A 20202-nucleotide genomic window follows, 5' to 3' on the forward strand; every position below is an offset into this window, starting at 1 on the left:
CACGGGGTGCAGAGGGAGCGAGAGACGCAAGCTCCAAATATACGGCAGGCGTCAGGGTCGTTATCAGACCCCACGACCTCCTGTGTGCCTCCTGTGTACCTCCTGTACGCCTCCTGTTTGCCTCTGTGTGCCTCCTGTACACCTGTGTGCCTCCTGTACACCTGTGCGCCTCCTGTACACCTGTGCCTCCTGTACACCTGTGTGCCTCCTGTACGCCTCCTGTGTACCTCCTGTGTGCCTCCTGTGTACCTCCTGTACACCTCTTGTGTACCTCCTGTACGCCTCCTGTACACCTCTTGTGTGCCTCCTGTACACCTCCTGCGTACCACCTGTGTATCTCCTGTGTGCCTCCTGTGTACCTCCTGTGTACCTCCTGTGTACCTCCTGTGTACCTCCTGTGTACCTCCTGTGTGCCTCCTGTGTACCAGGGCGAGGCAGTTAACATCTCGCCACAATCACGTGACGTCCTTACGCCGCTGCGACGTGTGCGCGCCCCTCGTCCGCACGTTGAACGTCTTCAGCACCGTGCCTACCCACCCGTGCTCCATGGCCCTTGTCGTGCGTCGGCAAGGGCCGCTCCACGGGCCTCCCTCTGGCGGGGGCGCTGGGGCGCCGTCTCCGATTGTCGCTGACGCGCCGTCGCGCGCCCGCGCGTTCTCGTCCGCAGCGCGGTGCAGATGCCTTCGGTGATCTCCATAGACACCGCCTACCGGCAATCGGTAGCGCTCGCTTCCGGCCAAGTCCTCAACCTCTCCGGCGGGGGCGGCGCCGGCAGCCCGAGAATCCTGCTGCAGACGGCGGGCGGAGGCGCCCTGCACGACCTGCCGCCCGGGACCGTCATCGCCACGACGTACGTGAGCGACGCGGGCGCCGTGGGCTCGGCCGCGACTCCCGCCATCGCCGCGGGGGTCGGGGGGCACCAGCAGCAGCAGCAGCAGCACGAGTACATCCTGGTGCTGACGCCCGTCGCCAACGGCGAGCACGGGGAGGCCACGCAGCTGCTCTTCTCGCTGCCCAGCGAGCAGGCGCAGACGGCGCCCGGCGCCGCCGCGCCGACGGCGAGCGAGGAGGTGCCGCTGCACATCGTGCCGCACTCGGAGATGGTCGTGTCGGAGAGCCCCGAGGTGGAGGTGGTGACTATGAAGGAGGAGAGGGTGTGACGGGTGGTTCAGGGGGATTGGGGGGCGGCGGCGGCACGGCCGCTGAATCCGTCGCCCCCTTGTCGTCCTCCTCTTCCCCCCGACCCCCGACCCCCGACCCCGCGTGCCCGGCGGGCGTCACTTGGGTGTACATACCGTGGAAGGGATCAAAGTGGACTCGGGAGAATATACAAAACTAAATGACAATCAATTTATATGCTTCTCAAAGAAGAGAGTTGTTTGTTTTGGTTTTCTGTTTTCTGTTGTTGATTTCTTTCGTTTTTCTGTTTGTTTTGTAACTTAAAGCAGCACCGTTGGACCCCGCCAAAGCTGTCGCTTTCGCGCACGGCACTCGTGCGAGCGCTGTGCCGTCGTCGTAGTAGTAGGTGCCATGACACGCGCAGGCCTCCGTCCCCATCGGTTACCCCCCCCCCAACGAGCACGGCACCGTCGCCTGTACCGACGGACGTTCATCCCGTAACGAAAACAAGCATCCGCCGCCACCTAGTTTAGACCAAAAGAAATGTTTACTCCGCCTCTGGGCAACGGAGCGAACCGCGTTTTTTTTTTGCAGTGCATCAAAACTAACTTCTTCTTTTTTAAATGACACGGACTTCCGAACGTTGCCGTGGAATGTTGGCGCATGTTTGTGTCGACCGTTGTTGATATTGTACAGAACCTGGTATGTTGAAATTACCAGTCTATTTTTGAATTCCCGACGACCCTTCTTTTGTCTTGTACCTTATCGGCCGTCTCACGACGGCTTTAAAAAAAAATATGTCCTTCCGTTGCGTTATTGCGGGCCAGCACCTCGGGCAAAATCAATTCCCGTGTCCGCCGTTGTACCAGAACACTTATTATGGCCAGCGGGCGGCAGATGCCCATTCACTCTGCAGCAGCAGCAGCAGCAACAACAACAACCAATGTACAAATCCACCGCCCCGGGTGCTGATCGCAATTTGTGTAATTTTTCTATCGACCGTGGTGCGTTTTTTTTATCGCTCTCTTATATCTCTCGCTGGTGTAAAAATGCAAACTCATACACTACTACCCCAGAGTCGCTAAACAGCAGGCTTGATTCACCGTAACACTCTCCCCCCCTCCCCCACTGTGTCTCTGTCTCTGCTACAAATTGAGGAGGAGCTCCCTCGATTTGAAGCTTTCGTGACTGCAAGGATTCACCTTCTTGGTTCTTTCGGTAAAGTCACCACGTAGAATGAGACTAAAACGATAAAACAAAGTGGGGCGATAAAATTCTCACGACGTTTCGGCCACAGCACAAAGTAGCCCTTCTTCAGGCGAAGGAACAGAACTGTCGGGACGACAGCGCTTCAATGGATGCTGCTAAGACTCGCGGCGTCTTTTAAGCTTTCGAGCTCCCTCGTTGGCGGCTGCCGTGGTCACTCGGCCGCCTCTCCGCGCCCCCCTCGCCCCCCTCGCCCCCCTCGCCCCCCTCCTCGCCCTCCTCCGCGTGTCACCGCGTCCCCCCGGGAGCTTGCTGGGCAGCGGCGGCCGCCTCCCGCCGTAGTTCCAAAAGGTCGATTTCCTTTCGCTCTTCGGCACCCTCTGCCGACTCGTGCGCCCAAACGGTGATGGCCACCGCTACAACTCTTTTGAGCGGAAGCGACAGACGGGAAGAACCGCGAAAGAAATCGCCGCTTGCTGCAAGCTGCTGCCACCCCTCTGCTGCCCGCAAGAGGCGATTTGGCTGCGGGCTCGCCAACCCTGCTGTGCCCCCCCTTGGTAGCGCGGCGACGAAAGTCGAGTTGGCTCACAAGTGCAAAGGTGCAGCCCCGCAGCTGCCGCCTCGCAACCACCGCTGGCGGGGAGTGACCACGCCGCGCTCGAGAGCCCCCCCTCGAGAGAGAGAGGGTTGTTTTTGTTTTGTCTTGGCCTACTCTTCCCGCGCAGGAGAGGCCGGGGGGGGGGGGGGGGTGAGTAGCAAGGATGAAGAAGCTTTATTTTATATTGGAGGAGGAATCCGTGGAGCTATGCAGCTCTTTCGCAGGTGTCTAGCAAGGGGAGGGAGGGCGTGTGGGGTGGGTCGGATTCGTCACTCAAGCTAATTTTTTTTATGTTTACCAGGTGAAGCCCACCGAGGCTTATTTAGCTTGTTTTTCGGAAGCGGGCCTGGCCACAAGTGACGTCTGCACCAAAGTGGCTTTTCACGTGGAAATTTGTAGCGGCCAAACAATATCAATAATCTCAATGCACACGCAGCCTGCCGATTGTTGAACCCGTTTTACTCCAGCTGGGTGGACGGATTTGTGAAATTGTGCCGCACCATCGTTTAGATTCCCGCGCGCACGCCGGGAGATGGCGCTCCCCCCACCACCCCGGTGGAGAGTTGGGAAACGTTTTATTAATGCCGATGAAATTTCGGCAAAAAATAATCGGGCGTGACCCCTTCCGTTGGCTTCCGGTGGTGGGCACGCGCAGAAGAGCGGCTTTGGGTTTGCCCAGCCGCTTGACCGATGCGGCCCCCCCCCCCTCCTCCTGCCCCCCCCCCCCCCAAATTTTCGCACCACCGCTTACGGTCGCGCAGTGCCGTTCGCGGCTTGCGTCTCGCTCCCAACGAGTCCGCTCTTGAGTGGGCCAGTTAACACCGATTGTTCGCACTTACAGAAATGTCCGGAGCAATAAACGCAAACACGGTTTCTTTTATTTTACTGAGAAACGAAGGGAGCCGTCGTGGTTGGTGTATCGGTGTTGGCACGCGCTGCTTCCAAGCAGAAATCTGGGATGGCGGCCAACGTAGATGCGATGAACACATTTTTGTTAGCTGTAGCGGTAAATAAGAGCCTGAATTTTAATGCGAGATTGGGACCCGACGAATTTCCATTCGCTCCGCTTCGTTTGTTGTCCGCACGGAATGCTCCGGCCTCTACCGCTGTGGCCTCGCGTGCCGTCGCGTGCCGCTCATTCGGTCGTCTCGCGGCCGGCCGAGCCAGCTTGGTCGGAACGACGACGACCATTTGTTGGTGTGGGGGGGGGGGGCACAGGCCCCCGTTCTCGTCCACCCCTTGCACGTCGCCAGACTGTGCACGGCCCCTCCAGCAGACGCCGGCGGAGCGAGACGAGCGTGGTGAAGGAGGCGTCGTTCGGTCTTCGGCGGCAGGCGAAATCATTGATCCGTGACGACGGCGGTTTCGTCAAACCCCAATCGATTACGTAACCCAATAGGAGTAGCGGCGTTCCGGACCGTCTTGACGCAAGCGTCCCTTGAAGCTTCCGATTGAGAAGAAAATCTTTACTTTCAGTGACTCGGGCGAGCCGCCGCGAGGTGCAGCCTCCTAGCGACACGATCGCCCGGTGGCTTTGCAGCTCGGTTGCTGTGCGCTGTTGCGGCACTGCGTGTGAAGGTGATCTCGCGTCGGGCAGTCCACGGTGTACATCCCTGGGTAAGGTGTGTCCCACATCGACTCTACATCCTGTTGGATCTTCGTGTTTTGAAGCCTCTCTCCCTTCTTTTACCCCCCCCCGGTCTTTTTCGGTTGCCGATGAACACGAATTTGATGGGGGGGACGGACAATAACGTAGTTTAGCGCCGAGCATAACGCACGGGGGTTTTTTGGGTTGGAGCGCGTGAATGTATAAATGTGCCGTTAAATCCGCCACACCACCCGACACAGCCAATTGCTAAGGTTTGTCGTGTCAACAGAACGTGGCCAATTCGTCACTTGTACAGCACTAACCGGTTGTGTTGGAGAGCAAAGCCACACAACATTTTACAATCGGAGTACGACGTTTCGCCAGTAGTTACAACCGGCATCAGCAGGCGGCAGTCAGACTTGTGGAGAAATCCTCCCGTTTCGTTAAATAGAGGGAAAGGTGTGCGCCATCTCCTCTCCTTACCGATTGGCTGTGGCTGGTTTAACGACAAATTTATATTTACGTGATCTAATCTGATAAAAGCCTTTGGATAATATTGGTCGTAAAAGCCTCTAACTCTCTGCGTGTTAAACTAGTGTAGAGCAGACACGCGCTGTTGTCACCCACTGGGTGCTGACAGTCCTGGGCCATACCGACGATGACATTGTACGTTTACAATTTCTGTAATTAAAAAAAACTAAAATTCTTAGTTTTTTTTAAGATTTCTTAAAAGGCACCTTTTTTTGTGCGTTCACAGCAAACCGTATGCCCCCCCCTCTCCCGCAAACTCTTTTTAAAGTGTCCCGGAAGTTTCTAATCGCCGCTCGTTTTCAGAGAAGGGTACAAAAGCACCCCGCACACACACACGCAAACACAACTTGATCCAGGAGGACCGGGAGAGCGCCGGAGAAATTCCTTTTTAAAGTGTCGGAGCGTGCGAGGGAGAGAACTCGTCGCAGAACCTGTACACTCCCACCCCCCGTATTCCGTGACATTTGCCACCTCGGTTTTAAAGACTCTTGGGGCGGGGTAGCGTGGCGTGTATCGCGACATGCTGTTGGTGGTGGGGAGGGCGGTGACGATCGCGACGCGCCCGGTCAGTTTACGGACTCTCTGCTCCACCTGGCCTGGGTAACAGCGTTGAGCGGACGACGCCAAGAGTGGGTTTCTGTTAGGGCGCGTAGCGAACGCGCGGCTCTCTCGCTTGTAAGTTAAACATTAAACGGCAGCAACAGCGTGACTGGAGGTTTGCTTTGGGTTAGATCGTGCAAATGTTTGAATGCGTCTTAATACACCGCCGCCAGCCGACACGGCCGATGAGTGAGGTTTGTCAACGTGAACAAAACGTGCCAATTTGTTACTAACACCGCTCGTGTGTTTGGGAGAGTAAATATCGCGATGACATTTACAATTCGAGTAGCCGTGTTGACATTTTCGCCGCTCGGTACAACAGCAGCCAGCCTCATCAGGCGTCAGCCAGAGTTCGTGGAGAAATCCTTCCTCCTGTTTGAGTCAAAACAAATCCCGGCTTGCTGTACAGCAGACCGTGCCGATGATCTCAAGGAGTAGCGCTGTGTGTGTGCGTGCGTGCGCGCATTCAACTTTTTGAGCGACGCACAATATATTTGAAGAGAAAGTGGAAGAAGAAAAAAATCTGCAAAATTTCTGATTTTATTATTTTGACTTTTGGTAAACTCGCAACGTGTGCACCGGCCCCCTTCCTCGCGTGCCGGCTTCTGCAGATGCACACTCGGCCTGAGCTGGAGCTGTGACGTTCTTTTGGAGAGCACTGCAATTTAATGCGTACTTTCGGTAATATTCGCACGGTAATATTCGCCGTGTAACCTACGCTTCCAAGATGTAGCAAATGTTCACTTTAGAATTATTTTTCATCCCTCCCCCCAGCTAGAGGCGACTGTAGAGGTGGGTAGGTGGAGGGTAACGCTCACTCGGATTTTAACAGAAAATTAGAACGGCGTTTGTTCATGCGTCATTTGGTTAATGTTTTAACCACAGGGGATCCTGGGTAACGTTTGGCCATTGTCCAAAGGTTAACGGCGGTATTCGTCCGCTACTTGATAGCCCAACGAAGTGACTGATCATCATCACGTGGAAAATGTATCGCCGCCAAATGGTCTAAACGCGCGACGTCGATTCTCAACGTGGAGGCAAAAACCAGAGGTGGACCCGGAGGAAAGTCCACGCGACCACGTGGAGAGATATAGAGACACGCAAACTCCAAATATACGGCGCGCGTCAGGCTGGGGATCGAACCCACGACCTCCTGTAGACCAGGCGAGGTAGGTAACGTCTCACCACGGCGGAGTTTTTTCCCTGTCGCACAACCGCTCGCTCGGACGTGGACAAAGCGGCCGCGTGAAGCGTGGAGGCGGCCTCCCCGAGTCCCGATTGTCGAAGCGCTGCAACCTCATCCCCCGCCTGCGGGTTTCGTTCCATGCCGTCCCTGCGGCGTTACCCCACGGGCAGTCCTATGCAACTTTGTTGCTTCGGTGGTTTGCACAGACCCAGCAGTAACAAACTTGAGAGCCGGGATGGTTTTCGCTGTGCTCGCGCCCGTTGCCAGCCCCACGCCGTTCCCTTCACTCTTCTGGCTTCGGCCCCCGGCGTGAGCGGTCTTGACGCCCTTTCACATTTTTTTTTTCTCCCGACCATTTGGCCAGCGGAGCTCGCCGGCACAGACGGCATTCGAGGTGGAGTTCTGCGGCACGGGAAGACCGCGGATCTTCGGTGAGCCACGCGCAGCGGCGACCGCCAGGGATAGCCCCCCCCCCCCCCGCCACGAGTGTTGTAGCGGCAAGACCCCGGGGTGCATAGTTCACGTTCTCTCTGCCATCGCCCGTCGTATTACATTCGTGTAATCTCACACGGGCATCTCTCGGCCGAATCGATCTTCTGTTTTCAGCGACGTGACACGAAAAAAAACCCTTTGACGTGAATTTGCCCGCGCGTCTTAAGAGTAAGGAATTGGATCGCTATGCGGTGCTCACTCGATACTCGCGAGAGATCCTCTTCCCGGAGAAGCTCGTGAGTCGGACATTTCTGCGGGCAACGATGTTGGCTCTGCGAAGATTCTGCGCGGCGACGTCTGCAGATGCGTCTAAATCTTCGAGAAATTCTCTCTCGCCACGATCTCTCTCGCCACGATCTCTCGACGCAGCTGTTTCGAGTCCCAAATGCGATTCGCGGATAGCTGAAATCGCGGGGGGCCATGGCAATTTGGTGAGTAACGAGGGAGTATCCATAGCAGCTGTGAGGGTGCAGTTGTGGGTCCTGTTAGGAGGTGAGGGAGGGGGGGCACGAGCGAGCCATCGAAGCGTCGTCGTCAATCCCGGCGCACACCGCTCAACGCTTTTGCTGCGGCGGCAGTGGTAGCGGTGCCTGGCCTCCCCTCTCGCCTGGACCAGCCGGTCCACGCAGCTCGCTCTGAACCTGCGTCGTATTTCGGTGTGTGTGTGTGAAACGAAAACTTCAAAAAATGCTCCTCTTGTGGGGGGAAACGCAACTTTTATAAAGAGTGCTGAGCACTTACAAAGAAAATAGCAGCGGGTGAGTTTTGTTCATGTGTACTGAAGGTGAGCTTTTGTTTTAGCGGGTGAAGCCCAATCAGCTACTGGCTTTATTTCCAGAGGCGACCTGGCCACGTGTGATGGATAGTCAGTGGCTATCATCATCACACGTGGGAATTGTTAGCAGCAGCCAAATAATATAAATGAAAGTTTCTAAATGTGGAGGGGAGGCAAAACCGGAGGAACCCGGAGAGCACTCCACGAGAACATGCAGACTCCACTCACTACCAACACTCTCACTGCCAACACTCTCACACTCACTACCAACACACTACCAACACACTCACTCTCACACACTCTCACCCTGCCACTCTCACCCTGCCACTCACTGTCAACACACTCACTACCAACACTCTCACTGTCAACACTCACTACCAACACACTCACTCTCACACACACTCACCCTGCCACTCACTGTCAACACACTCACTACCAACACTCTCACACTCACTACCAACACTCTCACACTCACTACCAACACTCTCACACTCACTACCAACACTCTCACACTCACTACCAACACTCTCACACTCACTACCAACACTTTCACACTCACTACCAACACTCACACTCACTACCAACACTCTCATCCTGCCACTCACCCTGCCACTCACCCTTCCACTCACTCTCACTGTCAACACACTCACTACCAACACTCTCACCCGGCCACTCACCCTTCCACTCGCTCACTGTAGAACAGGGGGAGAACACGCGAGCTTCAAATATACAACCGGCATCGGCAGGGTCCGGCATCGAACCCATGACCTCCTGTGTACGAGGCGGGGGAGATAACATCTCGCCATTGTCTGCTGGCCTTCATCTAGCAGTGGATTTGCTCGTGGCTAATGATGACGATGATGAGAACTGTTTCCCGTTCAAGCAGCGTGCGCGTTTGCTGCTTCACCGTTGGCAGAAGGCAGCAGCAGCAGCAGCGGCGGTGTCGCGCTCGGACAGCCGCTTAGAGCTTGCTCGGACGAACGGACGGACGGATGCCCGTCCTCCTTCCACCTTGCCAATGCTTCGTTACCTCGCCCAGAAACTTAGCGCCGTTTCGGAGCCTCGTAATGAACCCTCAACACAGTTGTTAACCTTCTACTGCAGCCTGCCACCCCCAGGGGGTGCTGCGTGCACCCCCAGGCTAAGAAGAACCGCCGCCGTAACCCGGTGGCCTTCATCGCACGGCCGCCACGGGGGCCACTGACGGGTCACTGGGGTGGCCTTGAGTGCGGCCCCCTGACCTGCGCCCCCCTCCCACCCCCATCGTGCTGCTGTTAACCCCCCCCCCCCCTCGCTCAGTGGTTTCAAATGGTGTGGCGGCCCTCCTCACGCTCGGCCATATCGTATCGGCGAAAGTGCCCCCCCCCCCGCCGCCTTCCCCACCCCTCTGACAATGTGTGGCGAGGGCCGGCGTGGCGAGGGCCGGCGTCGTGGCGAGGGCCGCCGTGGCGGGGGCCGCCGTGGCGAGGGCCGGCGTGGCGAGGGCCGCGTCGTCGCCCGCCTATAAAACAAAATGTCCCTTCGGCAAAAAAGCAAAACGTTCCACCGGCGGGAGAGTGTTTATTCTGGGCCCCCTGCTGCAGCGCGCGTTACCGAGTTCCCCTACACGTGCAGCAGCAATATCCACGCTAACTAGCCCCGAGTAGCCCACCCACACTCCACCTTTGCGTCCGATAGATCGTGTCGTGGACACGGGCAGTCATTCGGAGGCGGGGGGGGGGGTGCTTTTAGAATCTCCGGCGATGTCTGTGGCCTGGACTTTTTAACGATTTCTTATTATTACAGACCCCTTGTCTGTGACACGGCGCGCGCGCGTGTGTGTGTACATAGTGTTCAAATGAAAAGAAATACCGCGTAACGTCATTTGCAACATTTAATCCATGGAAAAAGAAGGAAAGACAGGAGAATATATGCCTTAACCGTGTGCTTTTTATATACCTGTGTAACTATTCATTATCATGAATAAAGTACTTTGTCATAATATGACTCGAAAGTTTTGCATTTGTACGCTTTATTTAAACGCGCTGCTTCACATCGGGGTAAACGCGCGAACGAGATTAGCCGGATATCCCCGGTGTGGCAGGGACCTCCTGAAAACAATGTCTTGAGACTCTGCAACTCCTGGGTAAGCACGTGGCATTGCCAGACGTGGTGTGGATTTATTTAATTAAACTAAACTATACATCATGTGGCATCCTTTGCCAGTACCAAAATATGAGAATAGGTTTTCCCCTTTTTTCTGGCAACAAAACAGTCGTGTGGAGATGTTAACGCACCAAACTGAAACCTTTTTACAAGGAATCATGCCTGCATTAACTGGTCAAAGGTGGTCCCCTCATGTAGCTGCTCACCCCGAGCTCTCATTAATCTGATGGTGGCGTTGTCTTTGAGCTGTGTGACGCCTTGTGGCGTTGTCCTCTGGTCTAACACCGTTTGAGACGAGGGTCTAAGGAACGCCGTCTCTGGTGTGGACCAATCAGTTTCAAAGACAATGCATCATCATATACTATCAGAGTGTGGTTTTTGTTTGCATTGTGACCACAAGTATTGTGGTTGATGCAGACATGATTCCTTGTAAATTGGTTTCAGTTTGGTGTTTTAACATCTTAACACAGCTGTTTTGTTGGCAGAAAAAAGGGGAAAACCTATTATTATAAACTAAACGATCATCTTTTTGGTTCTTTCGGTAAAGTACCACACCATCAACAGAACAAAAGAATGATTAACTTAATTTTCCCACTGCCCCCGTGCAGTGGCCCACTGGACGTACCGTACGATCAACAGAGCAAAAGAATGATTAACTTAGCCCCACACCCCATCAATGTCCCCCACTTGACCCCCCCCCCCCCCCCTATAACCTGTATTTAAGCTCGAGGCTCTGAACCTCCCCACTTGATCAGCGATCTTGCTGTGACTGTCCCACCTGAAGACGGAAGCTTGTGTTGCCTCTGAAACGTCGTGAGAATTTTTATTTTATTTTTTATTATTTTATCCCCATTCTACGTGGTGACTTTACCGAAAGAACCAAGAAGATGAATCCCTGCAGTCACGAAAGCTTTATATCGAAATTTAAACTAAACGCTGTTTTTTTATTTTAGCAGCCAAGGGCCCCCACTGAGCTACGTGGCTCTTTTTCAGAAGCCACCTGGCCACGGATGATGCCTGGACGAAAGTGGCTGATCACGTGGACATGTATCGCATCAAAATTCTATTAATCGCGTGACGTCGATTCTATATGTGGGGGGGGGGGGGGGAATCAGAAAAATCCACGCGACCAAGGGCAGAGAGACACGCAAACTCCAAATATACAGCAGCAGTAGCAGCAGGCGTCAGTATCGGTATCGAACCCACGAGCTCCTGCACACCAGGCGAGGTAGTTAACATCTCCCAGCCACCGTGGTGGATTTATTCCTAGCATGGTGGCGGCTCCTGCCCGTGTGATCCAGGGTTGGTGGATCACGCCGAGATGGAGCCCCGTGAAGGAGCAAGACGCCCACCAACAGTGTGGTGCTGACCACGAGGTGAGGCGGGTGGCCAACACCACACGCCTGGCCCTGGCACCACACCAGGTGGTACTACTTTGAGGCCGAGTCGACCTAGGGGGGGGACGCCCAGCACCGGTTTGGATAATCGTCGCTGGCGTTGGCGACCGTGAACGGGGAGCACGTCGACCCACGTCGCGGTGGCCGCTACGGTCCACTGCACACGTGACCCACCCGGACGCGTGACCCCCTCGGACGCGTGACCCCCTCGGACGCGTGACCCACCCGGACACGTGACCCCCTCGGACACGTGACCCCCTCGGACGCGTGACCCCCTCGGACGCGTGACCCCCTCGCGTGACCCCCTCGCGTGACCCGAAACGACTCCAGGGAACAGAGAAAAACTAAAATATTGGAGAGGTTTTTATTTTTATTTTCAGAAGACAGATGCGTAACCGCGCTGCCAGGGGGCTTTGTAATTTAAAAACCCACAAAACTACCCCCCCCGCCCCTCCTCCCCATGGTTGTAGGAGCGGTCCTGGAGGCGACCGGGGAGAGGTGGCTCCTGGCTTTGGGAGTTCATGAGCCAGAACAGAAGTGCTACTCGCGACGAGCGGAGGCAGCGGCAGCGTCTTGGGTGATGGCCACTTATTAGCGCCCTGAGAACGATTGTTTAAGGGTGCTTTATACATTTACATTATTATTATATAACCGACGTCACCAACGTTACCGACGTCACCAACAGCTGTCTGCCCTGGCCTCTGCATTATAAGGCGAGCAGCCGGAACGTCAGGGCCGGTGGTGGTGTTGGTATTGGTGGTGTTGGTGGTGTTGGGGGGTGGTGGTGGTGGTGTTGGGGGGTGGTGGTGTTGGGTGGTGGTGGTGTTGGTGTTGGGTGGTGGTTGTGTTGGGTGGTGGTGGTGTTGGGGGGTGGTGGTGGTGTTGGGCTGGTGGTGGTGGTGGGCTGGTGGTGGTGGTGTTGGGGGAGGGCATCAGACGTAGCGCAGCGTGCGAGCTCCCCAGGAGGCGCGCGGCATGATGACCCCGCAGTGCACGCGGCAGCCCGGGCAGCGGAGGCAGCGGGGACAGCGATGAACAAGTGCATACCATCATCACCATCACCACGTATCATGTACCCACCTGCTATGATGAACAGGTGCATACCATCATCACCATCACCACGTGTCATGTACCCACCTGCTATGATGAACAGGTGAATACCATCATCACCATCACGTGTCATGTACCCACCTGCTATGATGAACAGGTGAATACCATCATCATCACCACGTGTTATGTACCCACCTGCTGTGATGAACAGGTGCATACCAACATCACCATAACGTGTCATGTACCCACCTGCTATGATGAACAGGTGCATACCATCATCACCATCACCACGTGTCATGTACCCACCTGCTATGATGAACAGGTGCATACCATCATCACCATCACGTGTCATGTACCCACCTGCTATGATGAACAGGTGCATACCATCATCATCACCATCACGTGTCATGTACCCACCTGCTATGATGAACAGGTGCATGCCATCATCAGCACCATAACGTGTCATGTACTCACCTGCTATGATGAACAGGTGAATACCATCATCACCATCACGTGTCATGTACCCACCTGCTATGATGAACAGGTGCATACCATCATCATCACCATCACGTGTCATGTACCCACCTGCTATGATGAACAGGAGTATACCATAATCACCATCACGTGTCATGTACCCACCTGCTATGATGAACAGGTGCATACCATCATCACCATAACGTGTCATGTACTCACCTGCTATGATGAACAGCTGAATACCATCATCACCATCACGTGTCATGTACCCACCTGCTATGATGAACAGGTGAATACCATCATCACCATCACGTGTCATGTACTCACCTGCTATGACGAACAGGTGTATACCATCATCACCATCACGTGTCATGTACCCACCTGCTATGATGAACAGGTGCATACCATCATCATCACGTGTCATGTACCCACCTGCTATGATGAATGGGTGCATACCATCATCATCATCATCATGTGTCATGTACCCACCTGCCATGATGAACAGGTGCATACCATCATCACGTGTCATGTACCCACCTGCTATGATGAACAGGTGCATACCATCATCACCATCACGTGTCATGTACCCACCTGCTATGATGAACAGGTGCATACCATCATCATCATCACGTGTCATGTACCCACCTGCTATGATGAACAGGTGCATACCATCATCATCACCATCACGTGTCATGTACCCACCTGCTATGACGAACAGGTGTATACCATCATCACCATCACGTGTCATGTACCCACCTGCTATGATGAACAGGTGCATACCATCATCACGTGTCATGTACCCACCTGCTATGATGAATGGGTGCATACCATCATCATCATCACGTGTCATGTACCCACCTGGTATGATGAACAGGTACATACCATCATCACCATAACGTGTCATGTACCCACCTGGTATGATGAACAGGTACATACCATCATCATCATCATCACGTGTCATGTACCCATCTGCTATGATGAACAGGTGCATACCATCATCATCATCACGTGTCATGTACCCACCTGCTATGACGAACAGGTGTATACCATCATCACCATCACGTGTCATGTACCCACCTGCTATGATGAACAGGTGCATACCATCATCATCACGTGTCATGTACCCACCTGCTATGATGAACAGGTGCATACCATCATCATCACCATCATGTGTCATGTACCCATCTGCTATGATGAACAGGTGCATACCATCATCACCATCACGTGTCATGTACCTACCTGCTATGATGAACAGGTGCATACCATCATCACCATCACGTGTCATGTACCCACCTGCTATGATGAACAGGTGTATACCATCATCACCATCACGTGTCATGTACCCACCTGCTATGATGAACAGGTGCATACCATCATCATCACGTGTCATGTACCCACCTGCTATGATGAATGGGTGCATACCATCATCATCATCATCACGTGTCATGTACCCACCTGGTATGATGAACAGGTGCATACCATCATCATCACGTGTCATGTACCCACCTGCTATGATGAACAGGTGCATACCATCATCATCACCATCACGTGTCATGTACCCATCTGCTATGATGAACAGGTGTATACCATCATCACCATCACGTGTCATGTACCCACCTGCTATGACGAACAGGTGTATACCATCATCATCATCATCACGTGTCATGTACCCACCTGGTATGATGAACAGGTGCATACCATCATCATCACGTGTCATGTACCCACCTGCTATGATGAACAGGTGCATACCATCATCATCACCATCACGTGTCATGTACCCATCTGCTATGATGAACAGGTGTATACCATCATCACCATCACGTGTCATGTACCCACCTGCTATGACGAACAGGTGTATACCATCATCATCATCACGTGTCATGTACCCACCTGGTATGATGAACAGGTGCATACCATCATCATCACGTGTCATGTACCCACCTGCTATGATGAACAGGTGCATACCATCATCATCACCATCACGTGTCATGTACCCATCTGCTATGATGAACAGGTGTATACCATCATCACCATCACGTGTCATGTACCCACCTGCTATGATGAACAGGTGCATACCATCATCATCACGTGTCATGTACCCACCTGCTATGATGAATGGGTGCATACCATCATCATCATCACGTGTCATGTACCCACCTGCTATGATGAACAGGTGCATACCATCATCATCATCATCACGTGTCATGTACCCACCTGCTATGATGAACAGGTGCATACCATCATCTTTTTATCTGATTGTATCTATAAAAGTCTCTGCGCGCTTGAGAGGGATTTGGCTGTCTGACCGTGGGGCCCGAAGCCCCGCGGTGGGAATAGCCAATTCCTTTTTCACGTCTGTCACCTTTAAATGTGTTCAATTAGCGGAAATTTTTATAAAAGTATTTATTTAGTTTAGCTATTATTTATTTTCTTTGTTCTTTCGGTAAAGTCACGTAGAAGGGAAACAATAAAATAATAAAAATATAAAACAATAAAATTCTCACGACGTTTCGACTGCAACACAAGCAATCATAATCAGGTGTGAAAACCACAGCAAGAAAATAAAAAAGTGGCGTTTTTTTAACGTTAGCACCACGGAGAGCGATTTGGCAGTTTGTTCAGATGGACGAGTCCATCTATGTTCGGAAAAGAGGAAGGGGGAGACGAAAATAATGGATGCGGTCTGAAAGCCACCGTAAGCGTGAACAATCAATTAAGACCCGAAACGGTTTATTAAATCCTTCCAATGATTGCTAAGCCAGATTCCATCTTCTCGGTTGAAATTGTCTCCGTGTTTGTATATGTGGATAGCCTCATGAACGAATCTCTCATGGTAGCCAGATGGCTTGCAAATGTAGAGGTGTTACGGGAGGGGGACACGCGGTTGTAGGGCGGTGGCCACACACACGTCCGCTACGGCCACCACCCTGGGGGGGCTGAGGGGCGGGGCTGTGATCCCTCCCAGCCCCACCCCTCAGTGAGGGACAGTATAAAAGGGGGGACCCGGAGAGCTGAGAGGGCAGTTCGACTCAAGCAAGATGAAGAGCCAGTGAAGAAACAAGATCAACTAGCTAGACCCTGGAACTCCTTTGGCCCGATGTCCTTCTGAGGGCCGGACTCGTGTGGCTGGTGATCGGGACCTGCGCCGAAGCTGGGCCAGGTCAGACAGCCTCCTGAGAGAGGACCAGGATAGAGGGAACCAGGGAGCTAGCATGGGCTAAGGCTCGGGAAATGTTCCCTCTATAGAGTACGGGTCAAGAGGCCGTTACCTCTTCAAGTATCAGATTAGCCACTGTAGAGTGAAGTGTCTGTAATAAATACGTGTTGCCTCCAAAGAACAAGTCTAAGTCGTCAATAAGGCCACTACACAAAGAACCTCTGTCTTGGAAAAGTCAATGGCATGTGAGCCTACTGAATTATAACAATGATCTGCCACGGCCGAGGTGTTGGTCCTACCGTGTTTAAGGTCTGCTTTGTGTTCACGAATGCGGTCCGAGACATGGCGTTTGGTTTCTCCAATGTGACTACTACCACAGAGGCAACTTAGTTTGTAGACGCCAGGGTACTGTATGTCCGGAATCACATCTTTTACAGACGGAACCAGATCACGGATTTTATGCAATGTGTTGAATCGGACCTGGATCTTGTGTTTATTCAAGATTTTGGAGATATTTTTTGTGATCCCCGCAATGTAGGGTAAAGTGATGGTTTTGAATGGCTCCTCAAGAGGGTCCTTCTTCATGGTTGGAGTGATAGCTTTGCGGATTGTGTAGTCGGAGTAACCATTAGCCTTAAGAGCTTGGTGTACGTGCTTGAGTTCACTGGCTATGTGTTCCTGGTCGGATATGCATTGGGCTCTATGGTGCAGAGTCTTGATGAGGGAATTCTTCTGGGATGGATGGTGGTGGGGATCCGGTTTCAGGTAAGCATCTAATGGAACATCTTCGCCGGTTAGAAACATTTAGGCTAGCCTGTCTACGATCCATCCTGGGTTTAACCAGGCTGGATTGTGTGAGGAGCTCACAAATCTTTGAAAGATCTGGGCAAGGTCCCATCGGTGAACTCCTCTGGCAGGCAAGGCTGCATTGGCTGGGTCATGTAGCCCGCATGCCCAGCCACCGCATGCCGAAACAGCTTTTGTTCGGCCGGATCGAGGGGACTAAACGGGCGCGGCACGGGCTAGAGAAGAGATGGAGTGATGTGGTACAGGAGGACTGGAGCTAAGTGGATTTGGCGATGACCGGTACCAGCGGTGTCAAGATCGGCCTCTGTGGAGGAGGCTCGTGAAGGACGCTACTGGGCAGTTGGAGGTAGTCGCCCTCCAACAACAACGGAGGGCGGAGGAGCGACGCTCACAACAACGAGCGGAGCGCCGGGTGGCTAAAGCACAGCAGGTTGGCACAGTAGGGGGCACAGGTGGTGCATCAGCCAGTCATCTCAGTCAGTCGACCCGTGGCACCTGGGTCTGCCCCGTGACCTCCTGCCAGCGGGCGTTCGACACGTCACGTGGCCTCAAGGTGCACATGGCCTGGTACAAGCGTCGTGGTGACGTCACCGCCACTTAGTGGCGAATGGCGGTTGTTGTGTGTCTTTCATTTTCGCCCGGGCAACGCCGGGTACTTACCGCCAGTTTCTCTATAAGACGAAGTTATTATAATTCGTCTTATGGGTGACTTGAAACGTCTGTCCCTGTTTACTGCATTGATCATACGACGTGTTGTTTTATAAATAAACAAAGGGCCATCTGCTTAGGGTCCGTATGAACGGGTGCGTACCATCATCTCTCATCACCTACCTATCTACCCACCTGCTATGAATGAGTGCAACAACATCATCATTATCATCATTAATTACCTCCCACTTGCTACGAATCGGTGTATATCACCACCATCATCATCCTTCATGTCCCCACGTGCTGCGACACGCAGGAGCTCAGCATGTACACAAGATGGTGATGGGAGGGGTGCGGATACCATAATAAGCACGTGTGTGTGCGTGTCGACGTATGTATGTTGAACTTGTGTCGCACCGTACGTGCACAACCGTGCTCATCGAAAGGTGCGGTGATGATGATATCGTCATCAGTTGTGCCGTCATTATCAATACCGTCACTGTCAGCGTGATTCCTCATCAATGTCATCCCCAATACCATCGATACCAACGGAATTACCTTCCGACACCACCATCACCACCACCGTCACCATCATCATCATCATCGTGATCACACAAAGGCCAGTGGCCACCGTGTCGCGGTCGCGAGGAGATGTTAACTACCTCGCCTGGTACACAGGAGGTCGTGGGTTCGATCCCGACCCTGACACCTGGTGCTGCTGTATATTTGGAGTTTGCGTGTCTCTCTCTCTCCGTGGTGAGATGTTAACTACCTCGCCTGGTATACAGGAGGTCATGGGTTCGATCCTGACCCTGACACCTGGTGCTGTATATTTGCAGTTTGCGTGTCTCTCTCTCCGTGGTGAGATGTTAACTACCTCGCCTGGTACACAGGAGGTTGTGGGTTCGATCCCGACCCTGACACCTGCTGCTGTATATTTGGAGTTTGCGTGTCTCTCTCTCCGTGGTGAGATGTTAACTACCTCGCCTGGTACACAGGAGGTCGTGGGTTCAATCACGACCCTGACACCTGGTGCTGTATATTTGGAGTTTGCGTGTCTCTCTCTCTCTCCCTGCGGACACGTGGATTTTCCTCCCGGTTCCCCCCCCTCCACTCCTCCACGTTTAGAATCAACATCATAGTGTTTAAGAGTGCGTGCGCGTGCGTGAGCTCGTACACGGAACTGGATGCGGTAGCGGCGGGCAGCGTGGGGGTCCTCACGCCGTGGGGGTCCTCCTGCCGCGGGGGTCCTCCTGCCGTGGGGGTCCTCCTGGCGTGGGGGTCCTCCTGGCGTGGGGGTCCTCCTGGCGTGGGGGTCCTCCTGGCGTGGGGGTCCTCCTGGCGTGGGGGTCCTCCTGCCGCGGGGGTCTTCACGCCGTGGGGGTCCTCCTGGCGCGGGGGTCCTTCTGGCGCGGGGGTCCTCCTGGCGCGGGGGTCCTCCTGGCGTGGGGGTCCTCACGCCGTGGGGGTCCTCCTGGCGTGGGTCGGGCACTGCGGACGCACGACAGAGACATCGTCACGGTGGTGATGGTGGTGGTGATGGTGGTGGTGAGAGTGATGTTAGTATTGATGATGCTTGGTGATGGCATCGTGATGCTCATGATGGTACTGGTGATGGTATCGATGACGATGGTGATGATAGTGATGTTGGTATTGATGGCACTGGTGATGGTATCGATGATGCTGGTATTGATGGTACTGGTGATGGTATCGATGATGGTAATGATAGTGATGTTGTTATTGATATTACTGGTGATGGTATCGATGGTGAAGGTGATGTTGGTATTGATGTTATCGATGGTGATGTTGGTATTGATGGTATCGATGGTGATGTTGGTATTGATGGTACTGATGATGTTATCGATGATGGTGATGATGCCCAAGAGCAGATGATGGCAACGATGGTGATAGAGATGTTAGTCAGTGTAACACATAGTAGGAGGCTTTGGCGACCAATATCATCCATAATTGAGGGAGTTTTGGGTTAGATCGCGTGAATATATAAATGTGTCGTTAAACCCGCCACCACCCGACACAGCCAACCAGTAAGGGTTCGTGCCACGTAAACAGAACGTGGCCAATTCGTGACTAGAACAGCACTAACCGGTTGTGTGTTGGAGAGTAAACCCACTATAACATTTACAATCTGAGTACGACGTTTCGCCAGTAATTACAAGTAGCATCATCAGGCGACAGCCAGATGTTGATTCTGTATACAAGCAGTCCACGAGATGCGAACGTTCGACTTACGAACGTTTGACTTACGAACGTCTGACTTACGAACGCCCGTACTTACGAACGTTTGACTTACGAACGCCCGTACTTACGAACGTTTGACTTACGAACGCCCGTACTTACGAACGTCTGACTTACGAACGCCCGTACTTACGAACGCCCGTACTTACGAACGTTTGACTTACGAACGCCCG

General features: G+C 53.4%; 1 protein-coding gene across 2 annotated transcripts in view; it reads left to right on the top strand.

Annotated features, from left to right (window-relative positions):
* The window catches only part of LOC116955788 (uncharacterized), a 51223-nt gene extending 41135 nt beyond the window's left edge, over positions 1 to 10088 (top strand). For both annotated transcript variants that reach the window (XM_032977113.2, XM_076053424.1), the window contains one exon: positions 668 to 10088. In XM_032977113.2, coding sequence (XP_032833004.2) covers positions 668 to 1160 — 493 coding nt within the window. In that variant the 3' untranslated portion in view covers positions 1161 to 10088. The remainder of the gene's footprint in view (positions 1 to 667) is intronic.
* The last annotated feature ends 10114 nt before the right edge of the window (positions 10089 to 20202 follow it).

The sequence above is a fragment of the Petromyzon marinus genome, chromosome 61 (genome assembly GCF_048934315.1).
Source record: "Petromyzon marinus isolate PM22_M1 ecotype Great Lakes invasive population chromosome 61, UKy_Petmar_22M1.pri1.0, whole genome shotgun sequence".
Classification (NCBI taxonomy): domain Eukaryota; kingdom Metazoa; phylum Chordata; class Hyperoartia; order Petromyzontiformes; family Petromyzontidae; genus Petromyzon; species Petromyzon marinus.